General features: G+C 38.5%; 3 protein-coding genes across 3 annotated transcripts; all 3 read left to right on the top strand.

Moving 5' to 3' along the window:
- Positions 1–714: 714 nt before the first annotated feature.
- LOC116384572 (putative zinc finger protein 66) lies at positions 715–5,325 on the top strand. Its single transcript, XM_031849378.1, has 5 exons — positions 715–993; positions 1,442–2,264; positions 3,019–3,089; positions 3,535–3,711; positions 3,854–5,325. Exons 1-5 carry the CDS (start codon positions 822–824, stop codon positions 4,819–4,821), a joined length of 2,211 nt encoding a protein of 736 aa, XP_031705238.1. The 5' UTR covers positions 715–821; the 3' UTR covers positions 4,822–5,325.
- Positions 5,326–6,467: 1,142 nt separating this feature from the next.
- On the top strand, positions 6,468–15,048 carry LOC116384571 (zinc finger protein 420-like). Its single transcript, XM_031849377.1, has 7 exons — positions 6,468–7,501; positions 7,633–8,713; positions 9,652–9,722; positions 10,048–10,180; positions 10,328–10,527; positions 12,722–12,898; positions 13,021–15,048. The coding sequence occupies exons 1-7, from the start codon at positions 7,330–7,332 to the stop codon at positions 14,217–14,219; spliced, it is 3,033 nt and encodes a 1,010-aa protein (XP_031705237.1). The 5' UTR covers positions 6,468–7,329; the 3' UTR covers positions 14,220–15,048.
- Positions 9,714–11,940, top strand: LOC116384414 (zinc finger and SCAN domain-containing protein 2-like). Its single transcript, XM_031849043.1, has 2 exons — positions 9,714–9,965; positions 10,048–11,940. Exons 1-2 carry the CDS (start codon positions 9,794–9,796, stop codon positions 11,004–11,006), a joined length of 1,131 nt encoding a protein of 376 aa, XP_031704903.1. The 5' UTR covers positions 9,714–9,793; the 3' UTR covers positions 11,007–11,940.
- Positions 15,049–19,190: the final 4,142 nt, after the last annotated feature.

Genomic DNA, 19,190 nt, shown 5'->3' with positions numbered 1-19,190 from the left:
GACGTTGGCAACAAAATGTAGTTTTTTGATCTCATGTAAGTGTTCTAACTATAAAGCTTAGTAAGGTGATGATTTAAGACGACCAGATTCACTCTGAAGTCTAAACATTTTGTGAAATGGTGTTCATCAAGGCTGCAGATACATGTGACTGACAAGGAAAGAAAAAGTAGTCATAAGGAAGTAAAGTTCACTTTATTTACTTGACAGCTTAAGTTACTTTGTTGATTAAGATTTTTCTTACATACAAGAACTTGTAGTGAGCTTATTAAATAGTATTCCTTGTTTAGATATACATCAGTATGTGAACCAAAATGAAATAGGTCCAACTTGACTAGTTGCAACAAAAATGCTATTTGCTCATTATAACTTCAGTAACACAGACCTATTGTGCACAGGTACGTTCGCCTTTCACACTTTAAATAACATTTTACTGATAATTGCAATTTGGTACGTTTACTAACATTTTCAATGCATGGGTATTTTTTATGTTATTGCTACTTGTACTAACCTGTGTTAAGTATTTCCACCCATACTGATATGTATATATATTTTTATATAAATCGAACAGACATAAGTTAAATGTAGTAGAAGAGAGAAATTACCTATTTTCCTGTGAAAAGCACAGGTGTACGCCCGTAGGTCAAAACGGAACCAGTTTAGCGCCTGTCCGCTGTCGGAACTTCACAGTGTGACATCTAGCCAAAGTAAACAACACATGCGCTGTGTGACATAACTCTCTCTCTCTATGAGTGAATTGCATTAGCTGGAGGACAACATTGTACTCGTTGTGCTGCTAGTTATTTCATTTAAAAATAGCAACAATGTCTTCAGTTGAATATTTGAGAGAGTTTGTCTACGAGCGACTATCTGCTGCTGCTGAAGAAATATTCGGAGTTTTTAAAAATGCGATTGTTGAGTACCAGGAAGAGATCGACCGTCAGCGCAGACTGTTGGATATCGTTTTGAAGCCAAAAATACCTTTACACAGGATAAGTGTGTAAAACGTATTCTTTAAAATACTAACATTGTATTACAATTGTTTGTTTAAAAGTGTCTCATGTGGTTGATGAGTCAGTAATGGATTGTCTAATACATTCCTGTGGATTTAATTGTTTTTTGTAACAGTGTCTCATGTGGTTGAGTAATTTGTTTTTATTGGAGCGAATCACCAAAGGCCACTCCCTTCGGCTGCTGGCACTGGCGCTTGAAAAGCTTACTTTCCAATTCAGGTGCAACTTGTTCAGCAATGCGTTACACCTGAGCAGCGGTCCTAGAGAGGGAATAACGGGACAACAGCACAGGGAACACATAGAGCCGTAAAACTAAGTGTATGACATATATGATCCTAATGGTTTTAACATATAACATTACTTGTTGTATGTATAATGTCAGTTTTTCTGTCATCACAGCATTATCCTCTTTCTTTTATCTGACCCTCCAGAGCTCCCACAGCAACATGTCTGTAAGGAGGAGGAGGTTCTCTCTGACCAGCAGCTCTGTATTCAGGAGAGGAACTCCAGTCTGGACCAAGAGGACCCAGATCCTCCACAGATCAAAGAGGAACAGGAGGAACTCTGCACCAGTCAGGAGGGAGAGCAGCTTGAACTGAAGCAGGAAACTGAGACCTTCATGTTGACTCCTACTTATGAGGAAAGTAACCACAGTGAAGATCAACTTCTGTACTTCAATCCTGATGGCACAGTCAACATACCAGTTATAGGCTCTGTGGTACCAGAGTCAAACAATGACCACCAGCTCCTCTCACACAACTGGCATGTAGCTGAGAGCCAAGATCAGACAGGATGCAAGCACAAAGACTCAGGGTCAACGATGAATTCAGAGCTAAAACTAAAGAAAAGACAACACAAAAGCAGAACTCACAGTAATGATATAAACAACTCTAACTTGTTAAAGATTCCATCTTGCAAATGTGACACATGTGGCAAGACATTTCAGTTTAAGTCCAATTTGTATGCACACAAGAGAATCCACACAGATGAGAGGCCACATTTTTGCAACATTTGTGGAAAAAGATTCCGACAGACATCGGTATTGAAAGCTCATACAAGGATCCACACGGGTGAAAAGCCATACACTTGCAAAACATGTGGGAGAGATTTCAGATTCAATAGTGGCTTGTTGGTTCACACGAGAACACACACAGGTGAGAAGCCCTTTACTTGCGAAACATGTGGCAAAGCTTTCAGGTTTGGTAGTGATTTGAAAGTCCACATGAGAAGAGCCCACACTGGTGAAAAACCACCGTAACCTGCAAAACCTGCGGAATACGATTGTGTGGAGTGTTTGAATTGGCAAGGCATGAAAGAATGCAGACAAATAGCCTCGTTTTTGAACCCATACAAGTGAGGACCCACATAAATGCAGCACTCATGCTTGAAAAAAAACAGCATGAACAGGATAAACCACCAATCTACTCGCTAAAATGAATACACTATTGTTACAGCAATTTCTTTGTTATTTATAAAGTATTTCCCATCAAGAAGAGATCACACTATCTTTATTTAAGGAAATAGTGCATCGTCCACAAAGACATCAAGTTTTGTTAAACTAACTTTTTTTTAATATCCTACATATTACTGTTACTCACATTTCTGTTTGCAACAATATGTCTTTGACACCATCATTATCTCCCAAATCTTTCAATAATCGTTGCTGCACAATGAGCTCATAGTTCCTACAAATGTTAGACCTGTTAAATGAATAATAGTTGTAATAAAAATACATTTGAATACTCAAATGACTGGGTTTTTGGACTGTGATATTTAGGCTCAGACCCCTCTTTCTACTGTTGTTGGGTCCCTTGTGTTGTTATCCTGTCAAAGTATTTTCTTTTTCAGCATTAAACTTTATTTTATGTTTCTTATGTATTCTGTGATTGGTTCCATTTGATATGTTTGTTTTGGGTTTTAGAAGTGACACTAACCAAAAATTGTAGATGACATGGTGATGTGGTGCTCTCAATAAATTTTGCTCACAATAAAAAAAATGGAATTCCAGTCATTCAGAGTGGTCTTTCCAAATTGATGGATTGGACGATTATGTTCAGGACAAGCAGCAGGAACCCAAGTGTTAGAAGTGCATCAACAAAATGCTGTCATTTGATCTCCAGTTTGTATACTAGTTTAATAAAAACACGGGGCCATACTATTACAATTCGGCATTTTTTAAATAAACCAATTACAACTACCAACAGTCATACTCTCAAGGACCTTAATGCATTGTCACATATTGTCAAATAACTAAAAATAAAGGCTAAAAACCGGCAACTGCCGCGGCGAGTTGTGGCAGCTGCCAGCTGAGCTTGCAACAGGAATGCCTCCGTTAGCTGCCACTCCCATTTTGAGCCAGCTTCTATATCCACTGTAGGAAGATAATTGTGTAACACGTAGCGGATGTAGACAAAATAAGAGCTTGTAGCATTAACTCCACCTCTATGTATGAATGTAACGTTAGCTGGAGAGGGTGTTGTAGTCAGTCGTTGCGTAGGTAAATATATTTAATTGGTAAACTAAGCAATGATGTCGTCAGTTGAATATTTCAGAGAGTTTATCAACCAGCGACTATCTGCTGCTGCAGAAGAAATATTCGGAGTTTTTGCAAAAACTATCGTCGAGTACGAGGAAAAGATCGACCGTCAGCGCGGATTGTTGGATATCGTTTATAAACCTGCAATACAGTTACACAGGATAGGTAAGTAACACAAGTATTTAAATAACACACAAAGAGGTATTGGATTTATATATAATCGATCTCGGCGCTACTGCATGTTTGTTTGTTTTGTTCCTTTACCATCAGAATAGTACTCTTCACCTTTTGCTCTCTGTCCCTCCAGAGCTCCCACAGCAACATGTCTGTAAGGAGGAGGAGGTTCTCTCTGACCAGCAGCTCTGTATTCAGGAGAGGAACTCCAGTCTGGACCAAGAGGACCCAGATCCTCCACAGATCAAAGAGGAACAGGAGGAACCCTGCACCAGTCAGGAGGGAGAGCAGCTTGAGCTGAAGCAGGAGACTGAGACCTTCATGTGGACTCCTACTTATGAGGAAAGTGACTACTGTGATGTTGAGACTCAGAGTGTAGTGGGGGACAAGCTTCTAAGTTACATTTCAGTTAAAAGCGCTGTAGAACCTGATCCAACCAATGACCACCAGGTCAGAAATGCAGAGCCAAAACAAAAGGAAAGACATCCCCAAAGCAACAGGTGCACTAACATTGTAGATAATGTGAGAACCCACACAGGTCAGACATCGTCATTGAATGATAATGTAAAAATCAACACGGATGTGAATCCGTATACTTGTGAAATATGTGGGAATGGTTTCAAATGGACTTGGCACCTAACACTCCACATGAAAAAGCACACAGGTGAGAAGCCGTACCTTTGCAGGACCTGCGGGATACGATTCAGTGACGTTTCAGTTTTGGAAGGGCACATGAGACTCCACAGAAGTGAGAAGACGTACACTTGCGAAACATGTGGGAAAAATTTCAGACGTAACGGTAACTTTAAACTCCACATGAGAACGCACACAGGGGAGAAGCCGTACCATTGCAAGTTCTGCGGGAAAAGATTCAGTGACATGTCGGCTTTGAAAGGGCACGTTAGAATCCACACAGGCGAGAAGCCATATATTTGCGACACGTGTGGGAAAGGATTCCGCCAGACATCAACGTTGAAGAGCCACATGAGCATCCACACAGGTGAGAAGCCGTATACTTGCAAAACCTGTGGGAAGTATTTCAGACTAATTGGTCTCCTGAGATTACACATAAAAAGAATCCACCATGGTGGTAAACTGTGATTAAATGTACTCAATTTGTACTATGGAGAAGAGGTGACATGATCTCAGTGACAATAAGTAGTAGATTGTCAACAATGCCGTATAGTTTTGTTAAACTAACCAGTTTTTTTGTACTACATTACTCATGTTTTTTGTTTGCAATCGTATTTCTTTAAAACACTAATAATATCCCAAATCTTTAAAAAATGTTTTCTGCACAGTGAGTACATATAACAAATATGAAATATATCGTTTTTTTAAAGAGAGGACATATCCCCTCTCTCTATTGTTGTTTGGTCACTTACGTCATCATCCTGCCGACTGGAGTAACTTCTTTTCTGACTGCAGTATGTCCGTTCATTTTATATTTATATGTATTTTTTGGAAGTTGTTTAACTTGATATGATTTTTGGTTTTTAGGGGCTTTAGAGATGACACACACATTGTATATCGTGCACTACATGGCATTCTGCTGTTATTTGATCTCACGTGTATGTGTTCTAACAATAAAGCTTTGTAAGGTGAGGACGTAAGAAAACCAGATTAATCCTTATGTCTGAAGTTATAAGCACATTCTTTACATCAAGGCCGCAGATGTGTGAGTGACATCAAAAGAAAAAGGCGTCACAGTGAAGCACAGTTCTTTCCAGTGTTATGGCATGCAAGAGGTGTTTTTCGTTGCAGCTCAGCGGTTGAAGGAGAAGTATTATTTGACACTGATCAAAGTTAGCATTAAGTTTAATAATCAACACACTTAGGATTCAACAGTTTCACCTCATATTGGTAGAAGGAGGAGGGTTGGCTCACCTCCCAATCCTTGTACATAAATATATTGATTTTTTTTTCAATATGCTGATTTGCCCATATTATTGAAAAGTATCATAAAAAAATACATCAATTTGGTCTAATGTAGAACACATACTTTGCTTTTAACTGATAATTAATTAATTCTAACAGAGCGCTTCTATCTTTACCGGCACAGCTTTTCCAGCCTTTACGGCACTCGTTCACCGGTCAAGGAAACACACAGACCAATTGCATGCGTTGTAAATCATATATGTGTATTCTATAGGCGTCACAACTCCAGTGACATTTGCACACACACGGGAGAGAACGTGAGTCAGAGAAGTTATTTCACATGGTCTCCAAAGAGAAATGTGAACAAAGAGACCAGAGAGACCCGAGAGACCAGAATGTTAAACCAACAATGTACAGACTGGTGTATCTTCATTCTTATAGATGTCCAGAGAATATGGAGTGAGTTTAGAGGCGGTAATGTAAAGTGCCACTACGAGACAAAGCACACATCTTTTGAGCAAATGTACCCACTCAAATGCGAAATGAAGGTACAACAAATAAACGATCTAAGAGCCCAAAATGATCAGAATCCTAGCACATCAATTCACTGCCCAACAATGATGTTAACAGAGAGGAATAGAGCTGAAACGAGTGGTTTCAATAACCACAGATAAAGTCCCTCCACACAAATTTCTCTTTTTAGAAGATGAAAATAAGATGGATATCGTGGCTTTTTTGATTGACCACTTCACACCTCACAATTTGAAAGCTGCAGGGCAAAGACAATTCAGTTAAATTCATTTTTCTAAAACAAAGTACTTTATTTTAAGAGTCACATTTATTTATGATTTGAGTATATATTATTTATAATTAATCCAGTTCAATTTGAAATCTGACAATAAATATTGTTTCAATATTATTCCATTGAACTTTCTTTGTCAGATGTTGACCACATACAGACGTTAATACAACTGTTGGCTACTTCAATATACATGGGACTGAATCATAGCGCACGGTAAGACATTATTTGGTGTTCCCGACCTTTACCTTTGGATGAGGAAATTCTCTCTAACTGAATACCCCTGCTGTATAGCTTTTAGCCCAATTAAGTGCAGGTGCTCAGTAAACTTTAGGTTTAAGCAATAAACCAATAATTGTATTTATTGAAATCTGGTTTTGAGTGATAATATAACTTTTGGGGGTTTTCTTGAAATGGACAGTGATACAAATAACTTATAGTATGTAATTATAGCCCTGACTTGGGCCATTCTAAATAATGATTAATTCAACGTTTCTTTCTTAAAGTATATTTTGTTAATAGCCTAATAATTACTTACTTTTACCAACTAACATTTTGAATACACCGTTCAAAATGCTTAGAAGTTATTTTTACTTAAATAATCATATTGGATATTTATTTTTGTACTGACTTCGAAGAAACAAAAACTCAGCTTTCATTGAAAAGTACCACATTTCATTGTGAATTGAAGCGAGGTAGATGTCCATCATTCCCACTGATGTTAAATGGACAAGTTGTGAATAAAATGCCAACAGTTCAAAGCGGAAAGAAAAGGTCGCGCACTTCGACTGTCGGAACTTTAACAGTGTGACATCCGGCGGAAGTAAATAACGCAAGAGCCAGCAGTGTGAACTGTTTACACGTGTGTGTCTAGTTAAGGGACTCTGTTGAAACCCTGGTGCAGATACTTTTTCACTTGTACTTAAACAACAATGTTGTCAGTTGAGTATTTGAGAGAGTTTGTCAACGAGCGACTATCTGCTGCTGCTGAAGACATATTCGGAGTTTTTGAAAAAACTATTGTTGAGTACGAGGAAGAGATCGACCGTCAGAGCAGACTGTTGAATATCGTGTGGAAACCGGAAATAAAGTTACACAGGATAGGTGAGTAAAGATGTAATGATCTTTAAAGAATATTATTACTCAAGAAGGATTTATGTTTATGTCTCTGCTCAGGGGTGCGTTTTTCTGTCATCACAGTCGTATCCTATTTCTTTTGTTCTCTGTCCCTCGAGAGCTCCCACAGCAACATGTCTGTAAGGAGGAGGAGGTTCTCTCTGACCAGCAGCTCTGTATTCAGGAGAGGAACTCCAGTCTGGACCAAGAGGACCCAGATCCTCCACAGATCAAAGAGGAACAGGAGGAACTCTGCACCAGTCAGGAGGGAGAGCAGCTTGAGCTGAAGGAGGAGACTGAAACCTTCATGATGACTCCTATTGATGAGGAAAGTGACCACAGTGAACCAGAACCAACAAGAGACCAAGAGACTCCAACCCTCAATCCTGATGACACGATCAACTTACCCATTATAAGCCCTGTGGTATCAGGACCAGAAAGTGACCACCAGCTCCTCTCCAGCAACTCTCATACAGCTGAGAGCCAAGATCACAAACGAGCCAAGAAGAGAGACTCGAGATTTTTTCAATGTGACACGTGTGAGAAGGCTTTTCAGTTTAAGTCAAAGTTGCAGAGACACATGATGATACACACAGGTGAAAAGCCATTTACTTGCGACACGTGTGGGAAAAGGTTCACTCGGACAGCATCATTGCATGCTCATAAGAGAATCCACACAGGGGAGAAGCCGTTTTCTTGCAAAACATGCGGGAAAGGTTTTAAATGGCGTAGCTGCTTCAAAATCCACATGAAATCTCACTCGGATGGCAAGCCACGGATGCATACTTTTAAGACCTGTGGGAAAATATTAATAAAGAAATCATCATTGAACGCTCACGTAAGCATCCACACAGGCGAGAAGCCGTATTCTTGCAACACCTGTGGGAAAATATTCAGTCATAAATCATCATTAACAGCTCATGTGAGCATCCACACGGGCGAGAAGCTGTTTTCTTGCAAAATATGTGGGCGAGATTTCAGACTCGTTAATAACTTGAGGTCCCACATGACAACCCACACGGGTGAAAGGCCGTATTCTTGCAGCACATGCGGGAAAAGATTCAGTCGGAGATCACAACTGAAGGCCCATATGAGAATTCATACAGGGGAGAAGCCATTTTCTTGCAAAATATGTGGAAGACATTTCAGATACGATACTGGCTTGCTGGCCCACAAGAAAAGAGACCACACTGGCGAGAAGTCATAATAACAATGACACCTTTTGGGGAAAGATTGTGTTTCAATATAATTGACTCATTACTGAATAAACACTCGAGTGATGTTAGGTCACTTGTGTTTTCATCCTGCACGCCCCTTGTATATACACAAATATTTATTCCATATTGTTATGTAATTTGTGATTGATTCAACATGATACGTTTTATAAGGTGACACAAATTGCAGACCCTGTGCTGTGTTGTTGTGAATTTTTTAAATTAATAATGTATTTTATTGTAAAACCTACAATATCAACCAGCTATTTTAACATGAAACAAAGGCAACCATGGAAACTCAAGATCAACTGTAAATGCACAGCGAAAAACAAAGAAATAAATACACAAGTATGTTTTTTGTTTTTTTTATATGTTGTTTTGCTTATACTTGATTACATTTGATGTGTACTTTTATGTCTACTACATTACCTTCACAGCTAAAGTTATTTTGGTGATTGATATTACATAAAAATCCTAGTTAGCTTATTTGATATGATGCCTTGTTAAAATATCAGTATTTAAAATTAGCTGAGCCAAAATCAGAAAGAAGGCAAGTATGAAGAGCTGGAACAAAAGCAGAAGCACAGTAGCAATGTACACAACTGTAACTTAAAGATTGACAGAAATACTCATGCAGGTGAAATGTTTTTCCAATGTGACACTTTCAAATGTAGGCCCTTATTTCAGAGACACCCTGGACAGTCCCAGTTTGTTTTTAGGGGAAGAAAGGGAAGTGATGTTAACTTAAATAAGCAAAACAGGATTGACAGAAATATCAGTAATAAGTGTTGTAGAGCATGAAGGGAAAGGCAGAGGAGCGAGATGGATGTTTGACTTTTTTTAGAGACGCACTGGCCTCATAAAAAGGATGAATATGATATATAATAGACGAAAGACAATTGCGTAGTAACTGATTAATTCCAGCAGGGGGCAGCAATACAGTATAGCGGACTCCGTAAAAGCCGGTAAAGACATAGAAGAAGAAAAACAAGGAGGTAAACGATACAACCGCTGTTTTTAGCTCTATGGATGTGTGGTATTAACTGAGATATGTAACTAAGAAACAATGTCTTCAGTTGAGTATTTGAGAGAGTTTGTCAACGAGCGACTATCTGCTGCTGCTGAAGACATATTTGGCGTTTTTAAAAATGCGATCGTTGAGTACCAGGAAGAGATCGACCGTCAACGCAGACTGTTGGCTATCGCTTGGAAACCATTAATACAGTTACACAGGATAGGTTTGTACAACAAAGAAGATGTCCGCATTTTTCCTTCAACATCACAGTCGTATCTTATTTATGTTGCTCTCTGTCCCTCCAGAGCTCCCACAGCAACATGTCTGTAAGGAGGAGGAGGTTCTCTCTGACCAGCAGCTCTGTATTCAGGAGAGGAACTCCAGTCTGGACCAAGAGGACTCAGATGCTCCACAGATCAAAGAGGAACAGGAGGAACTGTGCACCAGTCAGGAGGGAGAGCAGCTTGAACTGAAGCAGGAGACTGAGACCTTCATGTTGACTCCTATTGATGAGGAAAGTGACCACAGTGAAGATGAGACTCCAAACCTCAATCCTTATGACACTATCGACTTACCCTTTATAAGCTCTGTGGTATCAGGACCAGAAAGTGACCACCAGCTCTTCTCCAACAACTCTCATACAGCTGAGAGCCAAGATCACAAACGAGCCAAGAATGGAGACTCAAGATCAACTAAACATGCAGAGCCGAAAGTTAAGAAAAGACGTTGCAAAAGGAAGAGTCTCACAAAGAGTCAATCTGACCCGACTACGTCAAAGAGTGACAGTAATACTCACACGGATAAGACGCTTATTCATTGTGACACGTGTGACAAAACCTTTAAGTATAAGTCACAATTGCAGAGTCATCTGACCGTACACACAGGGGAAAGGTCTGATTCGTGTAACACTTTAAAATGTGACACATGTGAAAAAGAATTTATCTACCCGTCAAGCTTGATCATTCACCTGAGAACTCACTCGGGTGAGAAACCATTTTCTTGCAAAACGTGTGGTAATAGATTCAGTCACAAATCAGCACTGAACTCTCATCTAACAATCCATACAGGTGAGAAACCGTATTCTTGCAAAATATGCGGGAGAGCTTTCAGACTCGGTGGTAACTTGAGAGTCCACATGAGAATCCACACAGGCGAGAAGGCATTTTCTTGCAACGTCTGTGGGAAGAGATTCAGTAAGTCATTATCATTGAATACTCATAAAAGAATCCACACCGGTGAGAAGGCACTTTCTCACAAAACATGACGACAAACAAACAAACAAAGCCGATTCCACGAGGCGTAGGTATAGGCCCAGTGGCTGCTTGGTCCACATGAGAAGAGCCCACTGGTGAGAAGCCGTCACCTCTGCGGTAAACGTGTGGGAGACAATTCAGTTCTCGTGGTTCATGATCAAACACACCTTTTCCAATTGAAAAGAGGTCACAATGTTATTGTAATGAAGTAGGAGATTATGAACAATGCCATCAAGTTTTGTTGAACTAATCTTGTTTTTTTTCCTTCATATTACTCGTTTTTATCAGAAACAATACTTCTGTAAAAACATCTCCCTCATCTTTGTTGCACAATGAGTGCATAGTTCTTACAAATGTTTGACCTGTTCAATTATCTTTTTACAATGTTTATACACCACCCCAGATATATGAGTTGATTGTGAACTCTGTTGAATCTGAGGAAGTCTCTCTCTTGTGGTCTTGGGTCACTTTATGTTGCATTCTTGTCAACTAGTCTTTTCTCTTTTATCGTCTGCAACATGTCGACTGTAAGTAAAGCTCTTTCAATATTCTGTAGCAGAGATATAAATGATAGATAGCATACGAATGAGATTCTAAGCAGACATACTGTATCCATAATCAGGGTTTCCACACGTCCTTGAACACCTGAAAATATCTGAAAAAATTGACCAAGTTCCCAGTCATTGAAAATAAGAGGAAAAATAAAATGTCCTGGAAAATCTTGTGTTTACTGGAAAATGATTTCAACATTATTTTATGTTCCTTTAGCTGAGAATGAATTACAAGGATATCCATTAGAGCTCCACAAAATGGATAACATTGCCATCTTAAAGAGAAAAGTTACGTTCAGGATCATATTTCAGTTCAAATGGTAGTTTATGGAGGAGAGTGTTGAACTGGCTGCTCTCGTTTATGTTGTGAAAACGCTATGAACAACCCCTCAAGTCACGCACGAAATACAACATGCAGGTTGGATTACATTACAATTTAAGTAGCCAGAATAACACATAATCTAGATTACATTATCATTCAAATGTACATATTAGTCACTGCTGGTTTGTAAATGTGGTCGTTTTTTGTTATTATAGTACTCTATGAAAAATGTGTCATAGTTTCTGAGCACACAGGAGATGGTTGCATAGAGAAGTTATAGTCATAAACTCCACATATTTTAAATCAGATGTCCACAGAGGAACATATTAGGTCACATGAGGAACTATACAGAATTAAATTTATACTTTAATGGTTAAGACTGTTTTTACATGAGAATTATTTTGAAGGCACTAAGTATTAAAGCACCAAGTTACTGCTCTGTGATAATCTGTCCCTCCAGACAGTCCCAGTTTGTTTTTAGGGGAAGAAAGAGAAGTGATGTTAACTTAAATAAGCAAAACAGGATTGACAGAAATATCAGTAATAAGTGTTGTAGAGCATGAAGGGAAAGGCAGAGGAGCGAGATGGATGTTTAACTTTTTTGAGAGACGCACTGGCCTCATAAAAAGGATAAATATGATATATAATAGAAAGAAATAAGATGGCGTAGTAACTGACTAGTTCCAGCAGGGGGCAGCAATACAGTATAGCGGACTCAATACAATCCCAGTGAAGAAACAGAAGAAGAAGGAAAACAAAGCGGTAAACGACACAGCTGCTATTGTCTTCAGCTCTATGGATGTATGGTATGAGCTGAGATGTGACATTTCAGTTGCAGTGGTTTTTAACTGAGCAACAATGTCTTCAGTTGACTATTTAAGAGAGTTTGTCAACGAGCGACTATCTGCTGCTGCTGAAGAAATATTCAGAGTTTTTAAAAATGCGATCGTTGAGTACCAGGAAGAGATCGACCGTCAGAGCAGACTGTTGAATATCGTTTGGAAACCTGTAATACAGTTACACAGGATAGGTGAGTACAACTTGTTTTTTTAATAACACAAAGTATTCACAATTGTTTAAATGCTTGCATTTCTGGACTTTTCCTTCGACATCACAGTCGTATCTTATTTATTTTGTTCTCTGTCCCTCGAGAGCTCCCACAGCAACATGTCTGTAAGGAGAAGGAGGTTCTCTCTGACCAGCAGCTCTGTATTCAGGAGAGGAACTCCAGTCTGGACCAAGAGGACCCAGATCCTCCACAGATCAAAGAGGAACAGGAGGAACCCTGCACCAGTCAGGAGGGAGAGCAGCTTGAGCTGAAGCAGGAGACTGAGACCTTCATGTTGACTCCTATTGATGAGGAAAGTAACCACAGTGAACCAGAACCAACAAGAGACCAAGAGACTCCAAACCTCAATCCTGATGACACCATCAACTTACCTGTTATAAGCTCTGTGGTATCAGGACCAGAAAGTGACCACCAGCTCCTCTCCAACAACTCTCATGTAGCTGAGAGCCAAGATCAGAAAGGAAGCGAGCATGAAGACTCAGAATCAACTTGCGATTCAGAACCAAAGAAAAGAAAACAGAAAAGCAGAAGAAGAAACAATGTTAACAACTCTAGTGTCTTAGATAGTCACGATATCACTCACACAGGTAAACAGACTAACAAATGCGATACATGTGGAAGAGAGTTTAAATATAAGTCAGAGTTGCAGAGACACATGAGCGTCCACACAGGTGAGAAGCCCAATGCATGCAAAGAATGTGGGAAAGACTTCAGTTGTAGCAACGCCTTGAAAGTTCACATGAGAATCCACACAGGTGAGAAGCCCTTTGTTTGCAAAACATGTGGGAAAAGATTCCGCGAGTCCTCCATATTTAAGGGTCATATGAGAACCCACACAGGTGAGAAGCCACATTCTTGTAAAACATGTGGGAGGAGATTCAGTCATTTATCCTCTTTAAAGATTCACACAAGAACCCACACAGGTGAGAAGCCCTATTCTTGTAAAACGTGTGGGAAAGGTTTCAAGTGTGCTAGTGACTTGACAATCCATATGAGAACCCACACGGGCGACAAACCGTACAGTTGCAAGACCTGCGAGAAAAGATTCTGTGATATTTCACCATTGATAAGGCACATGAAAATCCACACAGGTGAGAAACCACATTCTTGTCAAACATGTGGGAAAGCATTCATTCGGGAATCATCGTTGAAGAGTCACATGAAAACCCACGCAGTCCAGAAGTCATATTCGTGCACAACTTGTGGAAGAGATTTCAGAAAAAACATTGGCTTGTTGGCTCACATGAGAAGAGCCCACACTGGGGAGAAGCTGTTAACGTAGCAGCACACACAAAGGAGAAACTCCTGTGGAGACATGTTTACTAACTGACTTACATACTTGTGCAGCAGCTTCATCTCTGTAACTGAATGTGTGATGTGGCAATATCTTATTGTAAAGTTTCCCTTCATGTGACTATTTCTGTACAGTACAGTGTGTGAGTTTACAGTCGGGGCTTTTAATGTTTGTGGGTTTTGCCAAATGTATATTTATGTATGTTGGGATCACTTTTAGTTTAAAGTTTAATATGGTCTTAAAATCGATGTACACCTTGTAATATTTGATAGTTCTATGAATCCACTTGCACATCTTTGCAAGAGGTCAGATTTATATTTGAGAGTGAATGACATCACTTTTTTATACGATACGAGATGTCCTATGAAATGTGAATGTGCCTTCTTTTTGCTATTGTTATACACTTCCCGTCTAATGTCTGTCCACATTTTTGGCATTTCCCTGAAATGACAGATGATTGATCTCATACCAAATTAGTTTCCAGTTGATTTTAAAGAATATGATGCTAAGTGGAAGAAACCCGTATCCCCTTTTCCAGTCACAGAACTTGCCAGTGTGCAGAGGAGTGATTGTTGTATGGATAAGAGCATTTGCCAAATTGCAATAGATTTATATTTTTCAAAAGACCAGCATCTTGTGTTTTTTTTTGTTAGTAGTTTTAGTTTGCAATCACCAAAACGCTGATCTAGATGCATTTTGATGAACGAAACTAAGACTACCACATCCACATCACCACCTTTTATCCACAAATATTTAAATATCATGGAATTATGTGGCATTGTGTTCATGAATAAACGTTTTGTTAATTTAAACATCATTTGTTTGTACTTACGTTCTTTTAATTATCATTTTGAATACACCATTACACTCGTATTTCTACTAAAACAGTCTGATTGCTTCTGACTTTTTTCTAAAAATTATATTAAATGCAAAATCAATATATGCGAAGTAACAAAAACCACATCTGTCATTTGCAAGTCGTAGTTTATTAAAGAGTTCCACATTTCCGTTCCTTTGTGGATTGAAGCACTTCCCCCACTGAGCAATGCAGCAGGACAAGCTCTCCCAGCTGCACCTGTCTGTGGAGCACAGACCGGTCCGACAGGAAGCAGCACGTGAAGCTGGGGAAACACGTCTCAGACAATCAGCACCGGTTCCCCTCAAGGCTGCATTCTTCTCCTTCTACACCTACAGCTGCACCTCCAGTCACCAGTCCTTCAAGCTCCTGAAGCTTGGCTTGTGGATGACATCACCCTCATTGGACTCATCGCTGGTGGATGGGGAAAAAAAAGCTAATAACTCTTTATAGTATAGAGTTTAATAAAGAAATGTCATAATACACTTTTCATGTGCGACCCTAAATCATATGCTGGCTCCCTTAATTAGAAATTAGTTATCGAAACTTTTGGAAAGCCTGTTGCAGTAGCCGTTGTAGTTGTAGTAGCAGTTGTTGTATTTGACGCTACAGTAGTAGTTGTAAAAGGCGTTGTTGTAGTCGTAGGCACTAATGTATGAATGTGATTCAAATTCTTATGTCGTCCTTCTCTTCTTCCCAGATGATTGCGGAGTTGAACTGAGGATGAACAAGTTACTTCACTCACCTTAACCATGTCTTCGTTGTCTTCTTTTACCTTATGAATGTACTCAGAGGGGTTTTTGATGAAAAGATTTAATTGAAATGGGTGGTTATCTGTTCAATAACCCCGTCCTTCTATATCTACAAAACCCAGCACTGGTGCATTGCAAACTAACTAACCAACGACGCCACCGATGCCAGGCGTACTTGGAACTAACTAATATTCTAGGACTTATTTAATGAATTATTAGAGAGACCATGTTGTGACTTTTGTAGTTTGTAACATACTCTTCTATGACCTTTTCACACCTATTATTCCATTATGTATGAATTACTTTTTTCAACATACTTCATTATGACTTTTTTCGACATTCTTTACTATGACCCTTAGGACTTTTTGTTGAGATGATATACTATGACTTTTTTCGACACTAAACTATGACTTTGTTTTGACATATACTGCAATTTCTTTTACTTATTTTTGATTTGCTATACTATGTATAGTCCAGCCATGTTCCGACTGTTACATTCACTCATGCAGCTGCAACTTTTATTTCAACTTTTACATTCAACATGCTATATCATGACTTTCTAGTATAACTTTTTTCCACATACTATTCTATAACTTTTTTTGACTTACTATACATTGACTTTTGTGACGTACTGTACTATGATTTCTTTATGACTTTTTTCAATACCCTGTACATAATTGATTTTAATGAATAAAACATACACTATTACATTTTTGACGTACTATACTATGACTTTTTAATGACATGCTTTACCATGACGTCTTTTGTTATACAATACTGTGACTTTATTCAATATGACTTTTCTATGACTTTTTTTAGACATACTATACTATGACACTTTTTTCCTACATACTAAATTATTACATTGTTCTAAATACTATACTATGACTTTCATGACTTTTTTTCAATATGCTATTCTATTACCTTTTTATGACTTTCTTCCATAACTTTTTTAACAACCTATACTTTGACTTGTTTCTAGCTTTTTTTGACATACTATATTATGGATTTATGACTTTTGTATTATACTATGACTTTTAATATGCTATGGTGTGTTGGAAAAAAGTTATAAAAAGGTAATATAGTATGTGGACAAAAGTTAAAAAAAAAGAAAAAATCATCATTTAACATCTTAAAAAAATATCATTAAAAAGTCATAGTATAGCATGACTTTTTAATGATTTTTTTTTAACATGTTAAACTATGACTTTTTAAAAACTTTTTAAAAAAAGAACTGAAACTAAAGTAAAGAAACTACAATTTTAGAATTTGGAAAATGAAACTCCACTATTGCAAATGCATCCGACTCATTTATTTAACAAATCCTCATAAGCAATATCTGATTCCCCATCAGGTAATAACTATACACCAAGGCCACACCAATCAAACAATACTTCTATTGTAAAGTATTGCAGCTTAAAAATCTATTGTATGACACAGATAGAAAAAAATAAGTTAACATCATTTTTATGGGAAACAATGTTTGTAGGGAAATCAGGTAAAAGCTCAACAATTAATGTGGGTCAATGTTCACAGCAATTTCTTTGCTCTGTGTATTCTGGTTCTAAACACCAGTGAAATATCAGCCAACGGACGTTCGGTTATAGCAGCAATAAGCATCAAACTCATTTCACCGACATCTGGATTTCCATCGTCTGTCCAAGATTTCAGGCAGCTCGTGACAACATATCGTCATGCTCCACCAATCTGTCCACTCTACAGTTCTCTTCCCAGTCCTCCTCAGTGAACGTCAGACTCAGCTAAGTGGTATTCTAACTCAGTCTTCATGTCCTCTGAGCTGCTTTGCTCGGTGGCCAGCACCGTCTCAACAGGAAAAGATAAATATATACCGTCTTTCAGTCTTTTCGGGGAGGGCGAGTCTCCTGCACAGAAAAGAGGATCTGTGATTTTAAAAGTCATCGAGCGCATGTTATGTGTTCTCCGCTTGGTGTTCTTCTTCTTCTCTTGTTTGTAGGCAGCGTTCATATTGGCGATCACCTGGAAGTGGAAGAAACACATTCAGACACAAAACAGAAAGGATGTTCGTCTTTTCGGGTTAAAAACAAAAAAAAGGACAAAATAAATATAAAACATCTGAGCTAAATAATTTCTCTCCACATCTACCATATGCTACACACAGCCAGTTATGTTTATGAGTTTAACAATTAATCCCATAAATGTGTGCATTTGTGAATATTGTTTTGACAAGTTTGTTGTTGCATAACACATGGGTAATACCAGTATACTTTGTACCAGTTATAATTGATACTTTCTAGTTTAAATGACAGGAAACTCTGGCGTGTAAGTCATTTAATAAATTATTAAATAAATATATGGTTTCTTGGTTTGGTTTCTTTCTTTTATTTTCTTTTAGCATGCAACATCTTAATTTTAGCATGAAAAAATGTGACTTATAGTCATCAAATGGACAGAAATACAACACCGAAATAATGCAAATGTAGCTCTGCTCTTCCAATATATGTAAAAAGGACAACTGTTTGCTAACGTTTTTGCTGTAAAAACCTTGTAAAAGGTGATAATATGTCGATGTCAGCAACAATGACGATAAGTTCACAGCTAAACTCAGACAGGAGCGGTTGCATAAGGAAGAGGCGTTCAGGAATGAGGACAGGGAGAGGTTGTAAGAGACTAAATACAGGTTTAGCAAGTTTAGAAAATGTATTCTAAGGAACTTCAACAACAGTTCGCAGAAAATGACTGTACTTCTGTCTGATAGGGTCTCACACAGGTCACCAGCTGCAAACCTAAAGGCCCAGGCACACCAAACCTGATTGTCTAGAAATCTATGAGAAAATTCTCATTTGATATATATTACCTCAGTAAATATTGTAAACTTGAGTTCATGGCCTAAATCGCTATAGTGCCATAATGGCAACAGATAAAAATCAAGATGGTGACGGACAAAATCTCAAACTCGAGGCTGTAAAACGTCAGTCAACAAACTAATGGGGGACTACGTTCACTTCTTATATGCAGTTTGTATACCCCCAACCCCCATTTGTGGGTTTTGTGTCAAAACCCAGAAAGCAGCGGATGATGTGCATGTGACAATCAGATAAACAAAAAACTAGCTCCATCACCAACATCCATTGTAATAGAGTAAGACAAAACAATTACCAGCTGCTTCACAGAGTTCTGCTGCTCCTGCATTATGGTCATATATGCCGAGGCCTTCTCCTTCGTGGAATACATATCCTGCTCTTGGTCGTCATAACCGAGCAGGCTCAAAGTAGTCTGGAGCAAAGGAAGTCAAATTAGTATGCAAAAACAAACCAGAGTTAGATTTGTTTTTCTTGACAAGGGAGCCCTACCTCGTTTGGTAAATTAGCT

This window comes from Anarrhichthys ocellatus, unplaced genomic scaffold (genome assembly GCF_004355925.1).
Source record: "Anarrhichthys ocellatus isolate YVR2014 unplaced genomic scaffold, GSC_Weel_1.0 scaffold9, whole genome shotgun sequence".
Classification (NCBI taxonomy): Eukaryota; Metazoa; Chordata; class Actinopteri; order Perciformes; family Anarhichadidae; genus Anarrhichthys; species Anarrhichthys ocellatus.
This window is presented reverse-complemented; position numbering and strand designations above follow the sequence as displayed.

What these genes read in the sequence shown, in the direction of transcription:
- LOC116384572 (XM_031849378.1), top strand. Translation starts at nt 822, where the DNA reads ATGTCTTCAGTTGAATATTTGAGAGAGTTTGTCTACGAGCGACTATCT. An exon ending in CAAGCAGCAGGAACCCAAGT is followed by an intron (nt 3,090 to 3,534) that starts GTTAGAAGTGCA and finishes TGGTAAACTAAG; the next exon opens with CAATGATGTCGTCAGTTGAA. An exon ending in AATACAGTTACACAGGATAG is followed by an intron (nt 3,712 to 3,853) that starts GTAAGTAACACA and finishes CTGTCCCTCCAG; the next exon opens with AGCTCCCACAGCAACATGTC.
- LOC116384571 (XM_031849377.1), top strand. Translation starts at nt 7,330, where the DNA reads ATGTTGTCAGTTGAGTATTTGAGAGAGTTTGTCAACGAGCGACTATCT. An exon ending in AGAGACCACACTGGCGAGAA is followed by an intron (nt 8,714 to 9,651) that starts GTCATAATAACA and finishes GATTAATTCCAG; the next exon opens with CAGGGGGCAGCAATACAGTA. An exon ending in AAAGAGGAACAGGAGGAACT is followed by an intron (nt 10,181 to 10,327) that starts GTGCACCAGTCA and finishes ACCCTTTATAAG; the next exon opens with CTCTGTGGTATCAGGACCAG.
- LOC116384414 (XM_031849043.1), top strand. Translation starts at nt 9,794, where the DNA reads ATGTCTTCAGTTGAGTATTTGAGAGAGTTTGTCAACGAGCGACTATCT. An exon ending in AATACAGTTACACAGGATAG is followed by an intron (nt 9,966 to 10,047) that starts GTTTGTACAACA and finishes CTGTCCCTCCAG; the next exon opens with AGCTCCCACAGCAACATGTC.